The 21059-nt window shown below is 44.0% G+C and overlaps 2 protein-coding genes across 2 annotated transcripts in view; both read left to right on the forward strand.

The window, feature by feature from the left end:
- The window catches only part of T265_12964 (hypothetical protein), a gene marked incomplete at both ends in the record, with an annotated part of 25904 nt that extends 16720 nt beyond the window's left edge, over nt 1-9184 (forward strand). The window contains 4 exons of the mRNA XM_009166513.1: nt 1918-1946; nt 5488-5642; nt 5797-6009; nt 8792-9184. Coding sequence (XP_009164777.1) covers nt 1918-1946; nt 5488-5642; nt 5797-6009; nt 8792-8836 — 442 coding nt within the window. The remainder of the gene's footprint in view (nt 1-1917; nt 1947-5487; nt 5643-5796; nt 6010-8791) is intronic.
- Nucleotides 9185-16072: 6888 nt separating this feature from the next.
- The window catches only part of T265_12965 (hypothetical protein), a gene marked incomplete at both ends in the record, with an annotated part of 16566 nt that continues 11579 nt past the window's right edge, over nt 16073-21059 (forward strand). Inside the window, 3 exons of the mRNA XM_009166514.1 lie at nt 16073-16324; nt 17966-18349; nt 20837-20978. Coding sequence (XP_009164778.1) covers nt 16073-16324; nt 17966-18349; nt 20837-20978 — 778 coding nt within the window. The remainder of the gene's footprint in view (nt 16325-17965; nt 18350-20836; nt 20979-21059) is intronic.

Below are 21059 nucleotides of genomic sequence, written 5' to 3' on the forward strand. Positions count from 1 at the left end.
TCGAGCGGTAACACCAACCAACAAGAACTCTGAAGAGACTGATTTCGTGTGTTCGTCAGTAGTTCTCATTGACTGTTTCTCCGTATGAACTGAAACTTGGGCAACCCAGTAATCTACCCACTTGTACTGAAGAGTCTTTTTTGTCAAAAAAGAGACGTTGCCCCACAATAAAGCCACAGACTGTTGACCCCTTGGAATGGTCACACTTCGGCCGATTCCACTGGTCCCCCACAACAACCAAAGTCTGTATTTCATGCTATTAACTTTTCGAAAGTATATACCAAGTGAGACGGTAGCCAAACACAATTCTTTTTAGAAAAGTTTGGAAAATACTCGGTAGCAGAGGCGCCTACGAGGAACCAGCTGCACCATGTACGTTATTGTCCTAATTAGCTTTTTGGATAACTGAACAACACCTTGTGGGGATAAAGGGGTTAGAGTGAACGAACATTTACCAATGCTATAAGCTGGGTTGTTCACGCTGAGGTAAACTTAGCTGCGATCGACCAGCCCGAGTGAGTTTTAGAATTTAATCAGTTGACGTTTCGGTGGCATCGGTTAACACCCCCTATCATGCAGCCTGTCCTACCAGACGCAATGGGGATCACGCGGTCCCCCTCACGGAAGGCGAATCGCCCCGATAGCACCCAGACTTTTCGTAATCTGTTTCGTACCCTTCTGTCAGGTCAAGGATTGGCCACCTCTCTGCCTCCGCCACTGATTTGGGTGAGGAAAACAGCACTATTTTTGGCCAACGGTGGATCGGCATACACAGTACATGGCCTAACCAACGTGAATTCTGGTGATGAACGCGTTCGTCTATGGAAGTCCCCCTTACACAACAGAAAACTCGCTTTATAATTGCCTGGTTACGGATTCGCCGACACCAACACGCACGAGCTATGGTTCTGAGACAACGGTTGTTGAACAGGTGAAGGCGTCTTAGTTCCGCTGCTGGAATAAGCCAGTTCTCACAACAAAACAGTCCGTACTGTAGCCTATACTGTACACACATCCCTTGAGATTCAGGGATATACCGCCATAACACAACATTGGCCTTACAGATTCGTACATTGACCTCGTCCATCACACTACAATCTGAGTCGTAAGTTGCATGTTCGGTGACTGCTTGTCCAGCAGTATGACCTTACAATTTGTGGGTACAAAGTACATACCAAAAGATGACTTTGGTCAGTTCATCCAAAAGTACGTGAGACTGCTCTTCGAAGATGAAACAGATGTCGTTTGCACAATCCAGATTCAGCTTTTTACTTTCGTATTTTGAATTCATATTAACCTGGTTTTGTTTTGTTTATATAACGATAGATGCCACTGTCGTTTTTGGACGATGCACTGTAAACGCGAATCAATTACCTATTTAGCAATCGCGACGGTCAACAGAAAATACTCACTTGAGTTAGCTCATCCCATAAATCAATCCGGCTCCGTGAGGAACACGAAATTTGGGGGCTGAAAAGATCTTAATTCAGTACTTAAATGCACAAAGCGAATGAGTGCCATATAAGACTGTGGCAAAATAAATGCTCAGTGGAACCTGTTCTGGAAGAAGTATGGGTGGGAGTCTGTTGCATACACAAATCGTCAGCTTTAGCACCCTTCCGGCGCATAGCTGCCATGCCACCAGAAAGAAGGGCTGGGATACTGCCAGGTTTCCCAAGCCTAGACAGGGGCAGTCGAGAGGCGGAGGTCGGGTTTGAACCAGGGATCTTCCGGTCAATAAATTCGCGCTCTGACCACTAAGCCACCTCGTCCCGTGGCATACACAAACTGCGACACTTTAAGGCAAGATATCTATAGAAAATCGTAGACCCTATAGGGCTTAGCAAAGTTTGACTGTGTATAGAATTCGACGATGTATGTAAGACACGCCAAAGACTCTTCTGTCTTGATTTTCAGGGCTTCAGGACAGCCTCAGAAGCTATCTGGTAAGTCGTTTTTATTTTCGTTATGGCGGCAATACTCGTGACCTGAAATAAGTCAGTATTTGTTACGACGGTCCAGCACAGAAAACCTCCCGAATAGGAAGTAAAGCTCCTCGGCTGCATCCGGGAAATTCATTCGGGCACCGGAGTATTCCGAAATCAAGCATGAAAGCGCCTAGCGGATGAGATAAGCTTGGCTTTCAACAGGGTCTTTGACCTCATCCCTCGCAATAGAGCTTGTGTGCATATTAAAATCCAGTCCGCACCCGGTGATATGCACTTGTGTCACACTATTCACTGTTGGTTGACTGACTAGTTATGTTTCATTGTTTATTTGAGCACGGTCAACCACACATTTGCGTCAGTCATTTCAGCCTATCAAGCGAATAATGGCTCATAGACTATCCTTGATATCAGAAGACAAGATGCGGACGATCGGATTCGGTGACGAGTGTCAGCATTTGGAAATGATTTCCCGGGCAAACTAATGTCAAGTTTGTAGAATACGGTGAAGTTCAAGAACATGAAGAATCTTATTGTCACGCCAGTGTATTACTCGGAGAGTAACGGGCATTATTAGCTCCTGAGAACACTACCAACACCGTGTGCTTTAAAAGTTACACGTAAAAAAGAGTGGGAAGGAAGCTGCAATGCTAGGATACACTGACAACTTTTCGACTATCGTCTGATGAAGTAGAATAATGAACTTGTCCCTAGGATCAGAAGAATGACTTTTATGCTCGGGTGTTACAGTATCCACGCTGATTTTCGACTCAACTACGTAAAATTCTTTTCTTCCTCCAACTGTTGGGACGAATAGTCAGTGACTGAGCACAAGAGTAGTTAAGGACGTGAAGAATATCCATAGCACGTGTTGTGTTACTTATCTGCTCAACTGGATTTGTGTTACATTCTCTGCTAATGAATGACCCAAAGTGTTTTTAGTTATTACGATTGCTCATTTTAGTGGACTGAACAGTATACATTGGATTGGGGAAGCGGTTTGTTCGTGAAATTTATTGAACGGTATATCATTTGGAAACTCATTTGTCTGAATGTCTTTTGGTTCGCACAACTCATTTGCACACACGGGCATGATGCGCGTTACATTACCATCTGTGTAGTAAATGTTTTCAGCCTTGAAATGTTGATTTCTTCGGTATAAGGGGTGAAGAAGTTGGAGGAAACACTCAGCTCACAAACTCCAAATAGGACCAGTTTGCAACACGAGATGAATTTGTCACCCGAAGCCGTTCACTTGTAGGCGGGACTATTGTACTGCTTTTGAAGTGAGAATTCTCAAGGTCTTCTGTTGTTCGGTTGTGTTCTTTCTTGATTGGATGTCACTTGTTAAGGTTGGGGCCACCTAGTGTCACTTGATTGCTTTCGTGAGAAGGTAATTCAACACTCCTCTCTTACTGCTAGGGAAAATAAGTCTAATTTGGTCATATCCGATGGCGACATTCATTGATTTCTTCAATCCTCGTTGTGTACAAAAGAACATCTGGTTTTCTTGTTTTAATGTTCTTTCTCCTTGTTGTTAACCTGGACGTCAACCACCATTTGACCTTCATTAATAATGACTGCAGAGCAGAACACCTGTGCTTCACTGTCTGACATCCATAACGATTTGTTCGAAAGGAGAAAAATGGGACAATAAGATGGACTTGGGTCAACCTACCTACCCGTATGTACCAGTCAGATTACCTAGATGGAAAGTGACAGCATAAGTGCCAGGGGCATTAGTCAGCGGCCGTATGATTCACTGTTTCCATCCAGGTATAGAAAGGGTCACGAGGGCCCCATCCTGGAAGGTGAACAGCACCCAGACTTTTCGTAACTTCATTCACTCTCTTCTGTCATGTCGTATTCTGTCCACCTGTAGGTTTGTGCCACTTCAAATTAGGCACGCAAAACAACGCTGTTCTTGGAAGCCCGTAATTCGGTATGCGTAACACATGGCCCAATCACATTAGTTTGTAGTGCGGGATGCAGTCGTTGACTGAAATACCATCTACCTCACCAAAGACTCGTTTCTTCGTCACTTTGTTACGAATTCGCTGATTACAGTCTATCCCAATCATAGCAAGTAGTCACAATGGGGATCAAGCTAACTCTTCGGCGATTGTCACTTTCTTGAAAATGGGCACTATGTGAACTCATTTCACTTGACCTTTCGTCACTTTGTTACGAATTCGCTGATTCCAGTCTATCCCAATCATAGCAAGTAGTATGGTCACAATGGGGATCAAGCTAACTCTTCTGCGGTTGTCACTTTCTTGAAAATGGGCACGAGTGTGAACTCATTTCACTTGACTGGGACGGTTTGCTCCACCCAGATTGAGGCTGATAAGTTTGACGAGCACCGACTAAGGACTTCGCTTCCATCCTTAAACAGACAAGACGGGAGTCGAACAGTACCAGTAAATCATGGACACTTGAGGGGATTTGCTTTTCTTTGAGGAACTTTTATGTGGCTGGAAACATGGTAACTCGGTCTCACTATACGGACCACCTTCTAGGAGGTAAATTGGCCTCATGGAGTGTTTTAAAGTTTCTTATGTGTTTAATCATCCCTCACAAGGCAGTCAGTCAGTATGTACGTTACTTTTCGGCGATTGCCTCTGCTTCGAGGTGAGCCGGCCCCACTCGACATTGGTACTGAGTGTGTTGAGCTGTACTGTGATTTGTCGACCCAGTTCACACCGCCATCCAAAGCACGGCTCTTGCTTCTTCAGTTCCGTACGTGGAGTCCATAACTCCTGTCGTTTTTATATCGCAGATTCGTTTGCTTCACTAGAAAGCTAACCGCTCCAAGAAACAGCGATAGTCCTCCGTAGGCAATATAGGTCGAAATTCGATGGTTTCCGGTGATCCCCGGTTATTAACAGTCATTTCGTGCTACTGCAGAGAAGATTCGGGTGACTGAAAGATCGGCATATGAGGGCCTTGGTCTTTAAGCTGCTTTCGGGTCATATACATGATGCATCCCTTAGTTCTTGCTTGGTCGTCGAGGAGACTGACGTCTTCCGGTCTGACCGTTGAGTTGCTGTGATGGGATATTGCGGGCACCAAAGACCAGTGTGTCGTTCGCTTTCTCAAGCGAATTCATCTGAACCCTAGGATTTTCAACCTTCGGTATCATGTAAAGTAGAATACGAGTACTGATCATGCAAATCTTGGTCTCCACTTTCGGTCTTCCCTCTATTCAGCTGTTATTGAGCTTCATCTGTCTATCGGCATCTTTCAGCCTAGGCGGTTTTACCTGAATCTTCTATGCAATCTGTTAATATTGCTGGGAGCACACAGACAAACGCCAACAATGTCAAAGTCAGGGTTGGGCTCAGTCGATGGACCACTTTAGTCAGCAGCTGTTTCTTTCGTTTCTCATTATGGGTTGGGAAAGCGATGGGGCCGACTTGTAGCGATGTATATTGTAGGCCGTTCTATTGACAACAACCATTCCGTTTACTACCCCAAACCGTTGGTTTATTTCGTCTTATCTAGATCAGCCTTTGCTTACCGTCCTGCAACTTTATAACAGGTAACGCCATCAAACTGTCGGGAGCTCCCACTGTTCATGAACCACACAGTACGGAACGGAACGACCTTCATTACTCGGATCAGACCGTGGTCAATGTGAACATTGACGTACTGAACACGAGCGAGGAAACCTCTACTGCCCCCTTCACAGTCAGTGTGAGTCTGTTGTACTTCAACTGGATCGTTAAATTACTTCGTCTCACGGTACTGTCCCCTCAGTCTTTTATGAGTTTGCTTTGTATTATTCCCCTCCGAAGCGCATTGATCGACAGTTGGGTGATTATTTTTTCATTGCGTCGCTTCACCTCAGCAGCCATATCTCGATGGCCATCTTATAGAAAATGGTCCTATTCCAAAAAGCCCTTTGACTGAACCGGTGATGGCCAGTATTCACCCTGGCGAACAACCTGCAGAGACGGCCCAACCAAGCCAAAAATCTGTTACCAGTGTTTCACAAGCCTTGTCCAACGCGATATCGTCATTGAGTGTCGCTGATACTCGTAACGGTCAAGAAGACGATGAGGTATGTGCATGTATGCTTTTGAATTCCATCGACCATTAAGTATCGTGTGTGAGCCAACTTACTCCTTGGCTGATCATACAGGCACTTCCGAGTGCAGTTTGTACAGTCCCTATTTTCGTGAATGTTCATCTACAGTTGGGGTGAATCAGTAAAGGCTGATTTTCACCACATGAATCTGTGTCCTGCGAATACCAATATGTCTCGGTTGGGTCATTAATTGTTGGGTCTCTTTTACGCAAACAACAAAATAAACCTACACTCATATGTCTCGGTTGGGTCATTAATTGTTGGATCTCTTTTCCGCAAACAAACAAAATAAACCTACACTCTGTAGGTTTGTCCTCATTAGCTTAGCGTTAGCTATACATTTCGCTGACAAAACGTCTTCGGGGATATTAAACGCGTGTTCGATGCGGCTGTTTCCTCGTTGGTCGGATGACCACATCGCACGCTTTCTTCACTGGCTAGTTGAGTGCCAGAGGTTTTGGACTGTCTTGCAGCAATGTGATGCAATGTTTCATTTCGTCTGGACACATTGTACCAGATATTCAATAGTTAAGCGAGCCTGTAACTGGGACACACTGGTGCAACATGGTTAAGCTGTACGAGGCTGTTTACCGGGCAGCCTGGCTCCACAGGCTGTCAACCGGGTAGCCTGGCTCGATTTGTATGGGAACCAGAAAAAGAGAGAACTTATCATGGATGTTTCTCCCGTTTTAACGGTGGAAATGATAGCAACTGGTAGAGACTGACTTGTTAACCATCGGTCTTCCCGTCCCATGTTACAGCATCTTTACGTCCAAACTATTGCAGCCCTATTATGGCTGAACGAGCACTGATGTTCTAGACTGACTCACTGGCCAAACCAAACAAGTATAGAATGGAATAGGCCGTTAGTATGATGCGATACTTCGTCAGCGTTTCTTGTTCCACGACTTTTACGTTTCCCTATGTTCTACTTGTGGCTGGGTGCCAATCCGTTGAGCCATGACAATACTCCGTAAGTTGTCCATGCAGCTTTCACCGATAGAGTCTAGGTTGGAAAAGCAACAGTTGCTGCACAGGTGTTTTATTATTATGGGGAATCCTCGTCACTGTGCATTCTACGAATCCGCAGATAGGCCGTGATTCTCCACACCTAACATGCAAATCACCTACTTTGTAGCACTTTTCTCCCGATACGGGATGATTCATTCAAGGATCGGTGATCAACATTCACAGTTTTAATAATCGTCAGCGGTCACGGGTCTCGTTAAACATTTTCATGTGGATGCTAGTTGTTCCAGGTAGACCTTGTCAGTACCGGTAAAGGCGCTACCTTCAGCCTGATATAGAGAACGTGGTCCTTTTCTAAATTTCAACGCCATTCTTTAGGTATTGATGTCTTGGCCGAAAGTAAACGTTTCGGTCTATTGGAGCGCTCGGAAACGCAGCTATGGTCAGCGAACTTTCCAATTTTGTCGAAGACCCTAGGAATGAATCCTCTCCTATTAGGGGTCATGTTTTGTACACAGGACTCAAGACTGAGTGACGAAATTCTGGACACTTTCGTGGTAATTATTGTACACCGCCTGTTGGAAGGGCGTCTATTGATGGGTTGGTTTTGACATTGATGAGACCTATCACTATCTGTTTGCGAACTACGTGTACGTTTCTTAGATTATGTGCGAAAGGCCCCACAACGGACCGTCGTGAGTCCACTCGGATTCAAGACATACTGCTGAGGATAAGGTCGTTTTTTTCCGACAAATATTATGTGCTACTCTCTGTGTAACATTCAGCGTGTCACTTAAGTTGGCTGTTGAATGGGTGTTGTTGCCTGTTCTCCGTCGAGATTCATTTGAATCTCGGATTTCTGATAAGTCATCAATCGAAGCGCACATAGTTTATCTGACATCGCTATTCAACGGACGCACTCTAAAAACCAAACTGAACTGATTGTACCGTTTTCATGCTACCCGAAGTCCTGTAGATTCATCGATTCGGGTGTCAATAAATTGGAGTTTGTTGCCAACTTAACACAAATGCTGGCGGCCTAAAGTACACAAATTACGGAGTAGGTGGTGAACTGAATAAACTTACCGGTTTGTGTGTGTGCGTGTGTGTTAAGCGTTCTCATCCGTTTTTTGTGCTATTTTCACTGCAGTGTTTGTGTCGGCGAACCTCCTTTTAGTGTCGATCGATCCTTTGTCGTCATTTAGGCTGTGCCTATCCTCTGTGATCCCATACGACCGATACCCGTAAGGACAGTTAGGCGTAGCCATCTACATAAATGAATATTGGACGTGTGGGGACATTTTGGAATATCGGTGGAGATTTCGTCTTGTAAAGGAAGCCAATATATGCTGAAAAACCGAGAAGCGCTGTATAGCCGTTTCATATTCATTGGTAATAATCAACAGGGTGCATCTCACGAAACTAGAGTGTTTCGGGCCCATGATATCCCGGTACTCAACCGTTCGTCCACAAACGGCAGTTTTCAGGTGCATCAAATTCGAGCTGTAATGCGGATTTCAATGTTACTCTTCGGTTTTTTATTCATCCGTCCGTCATGTTGAATCTGACCACCTGTCTTCTAGTTTGTCTGGATGTAGTCTCTGAAGTGTTATGGTCATATTTTGTTTGCTACTGGAATTTAGTTCGCTCTTTCGTTTTAATTATGGTCGACGTGTCTTTGTATCGTTAAACCCTTATTGGATAGTTGGTCAAGTCTTCTCCATCCTTGCTTCTGCATAACTCTGTTCCCCCATCCCCGTTAACTTGATGTAACTTTTTCCTTCAGACTGCAGGAAACGACTGGGATAACGATTGGGACTTCGATCCGTGACATCGTCGATGTCATTCCAACCCGATGGTGTTTTCAAATTTGTACAAACCTATCTATTTCCTTCGTTTAACCGCTGCGTAGATCGCAAAGCTCTCCGAACCGAATTATATGCGTTTTCGAGTTTCCCGTCCCATGATGATTGATGGCTGTGTTATTTCGACAACTTCCATTCGATATTTTTGAATTCCCGGTTAAAAATGAACAAAAATTAAACAAGTGTGAAAACAGTTACGTTCTGTTCTCGCTGCGTAGATTTCCGCAGTTGCGTTTCTGTAACATAACCTGATTAGTTTTCCACACAAGAAATGGATGTGTTGGCTGGTCTCATCTACCTTCGCATTCGATAACCAACTGGCCTGTAGACTATTCTGAAGCACAACACTAGTTCATCAACAGACTTTGTCCAATTAATTCAATATCTCCACCACTTATTGATGTGTTGTTGCTGACGGCCCAGAGGCGACGGTCTAGCATTCGGAGCCCACCGTCATTGCGTACGTCCATTCCACTGATGCTGAGTTCTCTTTCTTTCTATTGATGTGTTGTTGCTGACGGCCCAGAGGCAACGGTCTAGCATTCGGAGCCCACCGTCACTGCGTACGTGCATTCCACTGATGCTGAGTTCTCTCTCTTTCTGCTCAACGTCCCTTCCCTTTTCTGCAGCTGACTTACCCAGTCTGTTTTAGGCGAGATGCTGTGTACATTCGCAAACTCGTTCTCAGTCTTGATTAGTCGTTGCTTAATCCAAATGGTCGCAGGTAGACGATAGTTACATGGTATGCCTGTTTCATATTGGGGTCTTCATAGGAATTTAAAGATTTCGGGGCGGTGGTGGAAGGTAGATTGGCGTCTTCGTCCGAATTCTCTTTAGGTTGATGAGCGTCGTTCTAGCTTGGACTGTTTGTTTCGATATCCTCTCACCTGTGTCGCCAATGACGGAATTCACTAGGTACACAAAGTTATTGAGGATCCCCAGTCTCTGACTATCTAGGTGGAACGTGGGCGCAGACTCCTCTGATCTTGGAAGCCACTTTTACCATTGTTTCTCGTAAAAGACAAAGTAAACCGTACCTCTTCAGCCAAAATCGGGAGAGCTCGTTGTGGTAAGCCTTGAGTGCGAATCCGAAGTGTAGAACCCGGTAATCTGAGGGGTGCTCAACTCCACGACCCTCGTTAACCTTTACAACCCTTCGGAGGATGTGATCTATGCCAAAACAAAAGTACTTGTGAACTGGGCAACCTAGGTGCAGTGTGAAGGGGGTGAAGTATCATTTTCTGTTTTCGTTTCGTCCTCCAAAATCCACCCGTTTCACTGTCGTTTTCGTACCTCAGTAGCCCCATACTTTGATGTAAACTGTTCTAGTGGTACGACCACACTTTACCCAAAAAGGATCTTACGTCTTACTGAACTTCGGAAAGTTAATGATCTCTAAGATATAACTAGAATGCATCTCAATGGTAAGGAGCATAGTGGGCATTCGGCTAGTAGATCGGCTTCAACAAAAATCCGGATAGTGGTGGTCTCATTTAATCGAGCTTGATGTGTGTCTTTTGTCCGTTTTCCAATCCACGGCTTTTACCATTGGTTCGTCTATCAACGTTGCTAAGTGAATCAGTGCAGCTAAAAGTTCCTTGCCACCTCAGAATATCGTCAATGCGGTATTTTCTACATTCTTTCGGATGTTAGGCTGCTCTTTATTCAAACTGTCACCCCAGTGACAGTGATACTAAAATGCTTGGATGGCTTTTTGTTTTCTGTCCTAACTGTGTCGTTTCCCTAAATGAGTATGTGATGTTTTAGGAAAGAATGCAGATAGTGAAGTTAAAATATTCACTCAAAATTGGCGTTTCCAAATGTGATTTTCTGCAGGACTGGGTCTGCATTTCACAGTTGTCACAATATGACACAAATTTAGCAAATAATATCAACCTTTCGCCATCTCCTTTTTGAGGAACATTTGGTGTGTTAGTTTCGTTTACCAAAGTTGACGTTGTCTCGTTTGACACGGAATGCAGAAATTCATGTTTGGAATAATCGCCAAGAAATACGAATAGCGAGTGGGACAAACACAGTCTGGATGATTTGGTCAAACACCGCCACTCTCGCTGTAGATTAACAGCCAGACTCGAGCTACCAATATTTCGTTATATTACCAACCATAAATTAGCAAACAAACTAACCAATAGAATCAGCGGCCTAAACAACCAATGAACGGTGGTCAGTGCGGACTGTCAGTACGTCTGCGATTACATGCATCTACCAACCGCCAACGGTTTCGGTTCAAACTATCCAGCTGGGTGAGCAAAACCAACAGTCATCTTAACAACGTGAGCTATCATCAATGCAGTCCGTAACAAAAGTTGTAAACTTCCAACCATTTTCCATTCCTCGCTCATAACAACAGATAGAATGCGGTATCAACATCCAAGTGGGCGAAACTTCATGTTGTTTGAACGTAGCCTGTATTTTGAAGAAGACTACAGTCTGACGCAGATGGATCGTAACAACTTGCTGATGACCTTGTGGTCCTTGAATTTTATTTCAACGGAACCGGTTATTTTCGATTGAGCTTCAGTCTACTACATCAATATTTTTGGCCAAGGAGTCTCGGTGAATGCATATTCAACTGAGACGATGAATTCACTCATACCCCCTAATGCTGAAGCATAGTTTCTTTACCGGCTTATCAAGTTTATTGCGTTGAGGTGCCAAGAACACCAGTCGAAGTACAGGTAGTTTGAAGGAAAGTCATTTTTAACAATAAACCTAAGGTTGTTCGCTAGAAGGACGGAGGAAATCCCTTGCGAATGTCATGTGCGAAATGTATACGACTTATACGTTTGGCGTAGTTTGAGTCAACTTTGACTATTTCCTCATCATGTGGCTAAGTGTACAAACGGTTTATGTGCAGGAATTAGTTTCTGCTGACAAATTCTCGGAGTTTTCTCGGAAAATCAGGTAGTCCTGGAATTATTTGGCTCATTGGATTCGTGGAAAAGCTTGAAAATCAGCTACACGCATTTGGGCTACTAACTTAAAGGCAGGTACCGGAATTAAGCTCGAGATAGCTCAGTAGTTAAGGCGACAGCTTACGGACCGGAAGGTCCATGATTCGAACCCAACCTCAGCATCCCGACTGGTTCTGCCCACGCTTGGGAAAACTGGCAGTATCCCAGCTCTCGAGCCTCCTTCCGCTGACATGGCAGCTAGGTACCAAAAGGGTGCTGCAACTGAGCAATTTTTATATACTGGAATATGGGTAGTATCTTCATAGGGATTTCTTTACTCAGAAGTTTTTTTGGATGATCACTGTGGTCCTAATCGCCGCTGGCAACTTAAGACAATAATTGGAAAAAGATCGAAAGGGTAGTGTTTATAATTAAGCCTGACTTGGCGAATTTGAATGTCACTTGGTTCGTGATTCGGCGTTATCGGCTAGGGTCTGCAGCCGCCTATCTTTAATCTTCTGTTCTGACAGATATATTTACGTATCTGAGACCAACAGGTAGGTCTTCGGTAATATTATGTCCATCTTAGTGACCTCTATTCACTACCGACGAACCAAAGGTTAACCTAGGTAAACAGTCTTTGGCAGGACCAATTCAGTTGACAAAGTTCTGTGAAACATTCAACTGAGCTTTCATGAATCTAACGAGAGTATGTTAGTTGCAAATGCTTGTCGTTTCGCACAATTTTTACAGCAGTAAAACTGAGACGGACCAAATTCACACAAAAGTGAGAAGAGCTGCGTAACTCATAAGGGAAATCGTGCGATAACGAAGCCATTAAAACGAGATTAGTAAAGCTCCTGTATGAATGGGTAATTGATACATAGATGAGTGTCCCGGTACTCATTTGTTCATCAAGGGAGAAATCTCTGTGGGAGGGAACGACTCTGGACCTTATCAGATGCTTCTTTTGACTAGCGGTCACTCTAATCCTCAGAATTTGCCTACTGCTACCTGAGGATATTCGCACTTTGTCCATTTTCAGAGCGACTTGGTCAAGTTGTGTGATAGTGCCGTATTTTGTGTTCTATTAAACTTTTGCGCAGAATCCTTAAGTAGTTCGGCCCCCTTCTAGACAACTCATGCAGAAGGGTTAAATTGGTGTTGTCTGGAGGGTTGGTTCACCTGGAGGCAAAATTCTGCCTTCAGTCTAAAAGTAGCAACACCGAAGCAAAGAACGTTTCACTGTTGCTCCTTACCACGTGACGAACAAGGCTCACCCATTGTCAAGGCTAAGCTTAACCAAGACGACAATCAAAAGAGTGAAACAGAGTCGCTTTTGCTTCATGACCAGTGTGTGATTGGATTGTGAACAATTTAATGTCAACTTACTTCGCTGAGTTCAACAGTTTTTCTTATTTCCACATGAAGGGTTTGTTGTGCTTGAGTGGTGGTACCAAAGCACTTGATTGCACTGGCTTACTGACGCACACTGGAACCTGCTTGTCTATGCATTCTTTCACACGTACACAGATATCAGGTGGCATATATCAGATGAGTAGACACGTGTTTGTTACCTTCCTGCCTTGTTTGAGTACGGTGAGATTAGCCTTATCTAGCTCATTGAAGTAGGCTGGGTCTGTATTTCTATCGGGTTGCACAACTCTCAGTGTGCTCAAACTTCATGATTCTGATGCTTAGCTGATATGAGGGAGTCGACCATGGATACTTACCAAGGGGTTCCTGTAGTGATCACTTTCGAGAGATGGTATAGGTTTTTGTGTATGGTCTGTGATAGTGTACGTTATTTAATGATGTAGAGATGAGGGTCTTAGGTTTTCTTCCAGGTAGCAGTTATGTGCCGCACAGGTTCAAACTATGATTCGGGGCTCTAAACAGAACCTTACCACAAGAAATTCTGTATAACTTTTATCCAGCTCACTTTTGAGAGGGCTTGGCCACTCGGATCAGCCGTAATTGTTCTTAGTGGGAATAACAGTGATAGCACTGACAATAATCGTCCGTCCCTTAACATCCTCATTATACATAGCTGCCATGCCACTCGAAGGCAGCACGAGTGCTGAGGTAGATCCGGTTTGCGCAAGTCTAGGCAGAAGCAGTCGAGTTGCCGGAATCGGGTTCGAACCGTGGACCTTCTGGTCAGTAAATTCAGGCCTTAACGGTAGCTATCTTGAGCTGCCTCGGAAATAAGCAGAGAATGGTCACCTATCCTCACGACACCCTGGTGAATGGGTCTCACTTGCGCAATCACCCTCAGTTCACTGACAACGGAAACCAAGTCGGTATTGTTTGCCCCATCAAATAGTCATTTAGGAAAGTAAATGTAAATGTCTTTTACCGAAATTTACTGAGTTTGCAAGGTTGCAACAACAATGGTAGAGTTCCAATGAGGTCCGTCGACTTTACCTTTAATGCTGATTCTTCCCCATCTAACTAGCATTTGTGTGCCAAGCCGATGTATTTGTATGATAGTGCAACGCAGGACAGCCTAGAGAACTTCTTGTTTCTTTTATCGGCACGTCTGATGAGCTGGAATCGTTTTCTCATGACATATCTATATGGTCGAGAATTCCATCCAATTGATCGTGTAGAAGTCCGAAACGCTCCCCAATATGTCCAAGTGTGTCTGAAAAACCTTTAATGCGAACCTGATTTGCCAAGACTAGGATTCATTCGTCAATGCTAATGGAGTGACAAAATTCCGGTCGCATGCGTCCACGCCATTTTTGTTGCGGGTGTTTCCAGACCCACGATCGTCATCTACAAACTGATCGAGTGGATTTTTACGAATGTGTAAAGTGTGCGAATCTAACTGCCATTTCGTGGCTGATATCGTCACATCGTACACCTGGCACACAACGGATGCATTGATATATTGCTCCTTATCTGCCCTGCTTTCTCTAGTCGTTGGAACAGCGCAGCTCATATAAGTGAACGAACTGTCCAGAACAAGAAAACTGGGAAATGGCGATGACTATTCACTTGCCTATCGAGGTATTGTTGGCGAGAAATGGCTGAATTTCATGTGAATTTCTGGTTTGTGATATTTTCCAAATAAATTTACTGCAAAAAGGTCGCATTGTGTCTGAGATGGATTGACATCCAAGAAATCGAAGTACTGGACAAAGAACTCGGCTAAGGATTATCAAAAATAAGAGATTCGGGTGAAATTCAGCGAAGCCACCTACAAGCACCGGTCTGATTTGCAATTTGCGTACAATTTAGTCTTCTAGTAGAAGCAAAGTTAGTGGAGATTCACGGTGTGGGCCTACCCAATGAGCGCCAAGAAGAGCGAAATCGGTAGTGGATTGTCGGAAGTTTACCCTAACCCTCTGGCCAGTATCTGAACTTCGAGGCTACTTTTATCAAATCGATGGCCGCATCTGAATTCGAACAGGATGGGGCGTTGTCCGGAAAAGTGAAGCCCATCCCGGCGGATAACAAGGTATCTCCGCTAGGTGGAACAATATCGGGTATACCTGTGCCCTTCAATTAAATTTCGTCGCTGAATTAAGCTCAAAGCTTGTTCCAGAGTTGTTTGAATACCAGTCTGACAACTTCACTTGCACCTCACTCAGATGATATTGGCCATGTTTGGACACTCCGGATGACCAAAGTGACCCATAGAATGATTTGTTTTATGAGTTGGTTTCCGGTCAAATGCTTTCTACTACAAGAACTTTCGTCTACTTGGACTATATTTCAAGGAGAATCACCGTATTTAACCTATGTATAGAAAATAAACAGCAGTGATACGTTGAACTGTCTCAATCAAATGCTTCAAGGAAGCTCTATCAAGTTCAAAAAGTGAGCGTATCATTTTCTTTATTGACAGTTTGTGTAACGCCTCATTAGCAAGTGACCAACAGTAGTCCACGCTGACAGTGTGCTCGAACGTGTAATTTCGGAAAGTCCCAAAGCCCCTAAAATGTGTCTGAAATATAAAAGAAGTGGACTAGGAGGCTGAAACAAGCGAACCAAGTTCCGCATTTTCTCTCGATGTTACATCACCTATGAGGCTGATGGAAAGTTTCACTACTGCTTCTAGGATCCTGTGAATCAAAAAAACCCGGTACAGGAGGTTTTAATGTGCAGCACTTCAGCACTTCAGTTCAAAATTTCAGCCCGAGAATCCATAAACAATTTTGAAAATAAGTCATTTCTCTCTAAGTGTCAGTAACTATTCCATGCGGCTCAAAACAAGGAGTCAAACATTTGTCACAATGTAGCTCGAGTAACTAACCAGCTGGTAATCCATTGTTTCAGCCTCCAAAAAAGAAGGAAACGGATAAGCAGAAGCGAGGTTCTGAGTCTTCGGGACATGATGTGAAATTGGTCGATGCCACTTTGCCCACTGATTCGCCGTCCAATTTGACTGAGTCTATTCAGGATGGAGTTGCAGAAAAAGTACAAAATGAATGTCAGGAGCTTATTGTCAAGGAGTATGAACGTCGTGTTCAATCGCTACAAAATCATTTGCGTACCCTGATGGAGGAGAATGAGGAAGCTACAGCTGAGGTATGTTTAGGACGCTCCAAAACGAAATTTACATTCAATGATAATTGGAATTTCTCGGGCCTTAAATTTTCCTAAAAAGTGAACAAAGCCGATAATTGGCCTAAGGAAAAAACATTTTTACACAAAAAAGATGCTACCAGCGCAAATGCTAAAAAATGATTTGACACAGTGAATTGGCAAGAAAAAGAATCCTTCTGTTTTCATTGGAGACAAAGAGCGCAAACGTTCTTGGCTGTGTGATTAATCTTACGTATGATGGACAGTTAGCACAACGACAACATCGGCGTTTGAAGCGGTTTTGTTGGGTTCTTTTGGCAACGAGGAAGGAAACAAACTTTAGATTTGCTTTGGAGATTTCTGATTGGTCAGGACCGGATCAAGCTTAACATGTGTTTATGCCGATGCTTTTATCCAGGAAAACAGCAGCTACCCATGTTACTAACAAACGTTTCCCAGTAGAGTTAATCTGTCAAAACGATGCATTCAGTCTTATCCATGGTCTCATTCTGCTCCGGCTGCTGCCTAAGATACTAGGCACGAGCGTGAATAATCAGAAATTCCATTTATATCATTCAATCTCCCGGAATAATCTTTTTTGTGCCGCGTTATTTTGACGACGTAGTTTGTACACATAAAATGTCCCGAATCTTTTCGCCGTCTTTTGAAAGTGAATGTTGCTCAGCGATTAATTATACTAAGCCAATGGGTATCAAATTGCTACATATTTCCACAAAAACAGCCCATATTACATAATATTTGTCACCAAAACGCGTTAACTTCAAGCGCCTGGAGCAGATGTGTCACAGAGCTATGTTGAACTTGTGGGTAGAACGTGAAATGAGAAGTTCACTCCTGCACGCTGCCTTATCAAGAGGGCTACCAGTGATACACTTCCGCATTTCTCCTGTGGTGGGTATGCGGATACCTGGTGGCACTGGTGCTTTTCCGCCCCCCTTTCAGGCCACGCTACTCTTTGGAAGTACTTATTGAGAATTACATACCTATCTATAGCCTTTTAGTTTCTCCTCGTTTTTAAACATCTACGGGCACTCCGTTCTGGTGATCCATAACTATATATCGTGTTAGGAAAACGTTTCCTCCCTATCAGTCACTGTGGTTGGCAGTTTAACCCATGTCAGTGGTGTGAAGTAAATAATCAGATCAATTTGGAACGCCTTCAATTTTGGATAGTTGTGTCGATAAGGGATTTAGGGCCACATCATCCCCTTTTCTCTCTATCCAAACATAACTTTTAAGCTGCAATTACTGGGCGGTGGTTCAATCGAATCTTAACAATTAGTTATGATAATACGAGGGAATTATTGAGATGAGGGTTGGTTTCTGACCGTTTCTGTCATTTAAGTCGCAAGCCATAGGTTTGAATCCAGTACCTCTCTCTATCCAAACATAACTTTTAAGCTGGAATTACTGGGCGGTGGTTCAGTCGAATCTTAACAATTAGTTATGATATTACGAGGGAACTATTGAGATGAGGGTTGGTTTCCGACCGTTTCTGTCATTTAAGTCGCAATCCATAGGTTTGAATCCAGTACTGATAATTGTCTCTGATGGCCTGTCGTTTGGCTACCATGCAGTCCGTCTGACTGTTGATACCACCATAAAAGATTGATAAAATTCAAGATGTCATTGGGCATGACGGTAGCGGATATTGCTGAATTGGGAACGTCTACTACAGGAAGGCTAGATAAGAACTTTCAGGTCGCTGATGATTATCCGGATTCTATGGAAGATGTTTCGGACAAGAGTGATCAGCCAAATCCCAAGTTGACGCCGTTAGATGAACTCAGCAGTCATCCTTCAAGTAACGAGTTGGAATTCAGCTCCGAGAAGTGTCCTCCACGCAATATCTTATCTAACTATGTCTTCCTCCGTGCACTCAGGGAAGCGATTGGCACTCACAATTACCAAATGTATGGATGTGCGCATTGTGGTCTTGACTGGCGTTCGGCTTTGCCATGGGACAGTGCGACAACACGTTGCAGTGGTTTGCCTCATTTGCACCACGTAACTGTAGTGGACTGACCGAAATTCCGGCTTAGACCCAGACTTATTTGGGGGCTAGTGATGATTATGCAAGGGCCGGTTAGTTCAGAGCTGAGTTGGAGAATATTATAAGAGGAACCTCATTCAGCTGGCGGGGTCGTTTATGGAGCTATTGGAGTAAAATTACCTGAAGAAGGCGTTGGGTGGCTCCATAATTTGGTTTCACTCAGTCAAATGATGATAAAAATGCTATTAAAACCCATCAGTTATTATTCCGAGACTGGCAAGTTACCGTGCTGATCACTGTTGATTCGCACATCCATTCTACATTGTTCCGAAAGGTCTTTAAGCTTAGTGAGAAGCACACTAATAATGGTTTCCAACAAGGATGAAGCAGCTCTGCAGTGCTCCTTAGCTTCGGCTCGAGATGAAGCAGTATTTAACGCACTGATTTATTCACCGAAATGTCCACAGTTCGAGCCCAACCCCGGTATATTGGCGGCTCCTGTCTAGGTTTGGGCAATTAGCATTACCTCGGCCCTCGTACTACCTTCAGGCAGCATGTGGGCAAACTCAGGAAGGGTATAATATCTGAACGATAATTAGATTATCGTTATTACTCTACAAGATTTGTCTCAACAAATTATCGACCAAAACCTCCCCGACTGATCCAACATCTTTTTGTTCAACAGAAAAACTTTTTTGACGCCTTCAATGTAGCAACTTATTGGACCAACAACCGGTTCTGGTCAAGTTTCACGGATAACTGAAATAAATCAGCTGCACCGCATGGGCGAAAAAGGCGTGATTTACAAGACAGTAATCTGAAATCCTCAACCAACAGCTCACTTACCTTACTGCTTTTAGTATGCCTGCTGTGTCGTAATGAGGACGACAGAGAGCTGGTGACTAATTTTTCCGAGATGTGAACACACTTTGTCGAAAAACTAGTACCAGAGAGCTGGATGTTAAAATTCTTGAGTGTATCAACACCTCAACTGACGGCATCTTTTGGAAGAGAACGCCTCAGAAACCTGACGTCGCATGATATGTCTTCAAAGATGGTTACTCTGATCCATGATCCGTTATGCAATGCCTCAAAACAGACTCGAACTCTCCCACTAATTCATGATTTTGCCTCCCGATGGGATCACCAAATCACAAATTTTTCTATTTTCTAAGCATTTAAGCTTATTCGTCGTCATACAGGTTTATACTATTCCGTCAGACAAACACATCAACCAACGGAAAGTTTTATGAATGCGTACCGTGTTTACTGACCTATTGTCCTGTTACGATATCAACCTTCTGCGAGGCGTGTACAGGACGTGATGGGTTAGTAGGATGTTTGATTTTGTAAGAGGTGCAACACGCTCCCTGTTAATGCTCGTATATTTTTTGTATTCTATATCGTTGCATTGCCGGCCCGATGAAAAGTTCTCGAGTGCAAATTTACCACAACCCCATGTTAACTTACGACTAGTCCATCGGTTACTTAAAGAGTATGAGAACATTTGGTGGCCGTACTGTCCGTGAATCCAGTGTTTTCAGAGCACTCCCTGGTGGATCTCTGCAAGCACCTAATCTCAATGACAGCTGACAACACCAATAACTCTTCGGAAGTCCGAATTTTTACTAACGGCTGCACCACTGATGTCACCAGCCAGTCAATTGGAAGAATCATGGTTTCAGAACTGACTCATCTGGTCTATTCCGTTGTGGCTCACCTGAGGCTGCTAAAATAACAGACGCAATACGTTACTCATAAGTCACTGAAAACTCTTCTACAACCCACGACAGGTGTTGCCCTCTTGGGGCTCACCAGGTAGGCGCAGTCAGTGAGTTTTCGTCAACCTCATGTTCTACTTGGATCCAAACTGCACGAAATTAGTGGATGACACTCAGTTTGGCTTCGACGGGAGACTCACCTGGAACCCAGCTGAACCTCTCCTTAATGATGTCTGTATGCAGCTGAATGTTCAGGTCTGTGTTTCAGCTTTTTCGGTGATTGAAAAACTTGTAAAAGATGGTGCAAATGGTTTGGAAGATTTATATGCCTTTGACAAAGTTCGGAATAACTGGGTACAGGCATCAGCTAGGCTGTGGTTCAGTTGTCTGCGGAGTGGTTGGGGATCAGCACAAAGGGATCTGTTTTAATGGATGTTCCATCCTGTAAGTGAAGACAGTCTACGCTGAAAGTTGAGAAGCTCGGTTTAATTGCTTTACCCTTACTGGGGATCATGACAGTGCATATCTTAAGAAACCCTATGAAGCTTCAAACAGACCACCCTCTAGACAGTGGCTGAACGCAATCGTGATCAGCACGGTTGATTAGCTTGTACTTAGATAATATCTTAGGTAGGGTCTGTTTCTGAGGGTACTTTGTTCGCTTTCTGGGTTAGCTTATATGAACCCGCTGGAGAAGACCTTCTAACTTGGGCCTAGAACTAGGGAGGTTCTGGTGTGACATTCAGTAAATCGTGTGTGCATGCTATCAATACACATAAGCCGCGACTCTGGAAACAGAGGATCCGCAAGCCACTGAGGCCACTGAAAATTAACCCTCTGCTTCGAAGCTACGTCAACAAACTTCAAGGGAGAAGTGTTAGGCGGAATTCCACACGGATCCCGCTTTATCTCTCGCAGTCAGGTGCTGCTGCGGCCGAGAAGCCCATCCAACGCAAGATTGGCCGATTGGCTTGCCAGGCCGGGATCAAGCCGAGATCTGATT

This window comes from Opisthorchis viverrini (assembly GCF_000715545.1).
Source record: "Opisthorchis viverrini unplaced genomic scaffold opera_v5_26, whole genome shotgun sequence".
NCBI lineage: Eukaryota > Metazoa > Platyhelminthes > Trematoda > Opisthorchiida > Opisthorchiidae > Opisthorchis > Opisthorchis viverrini.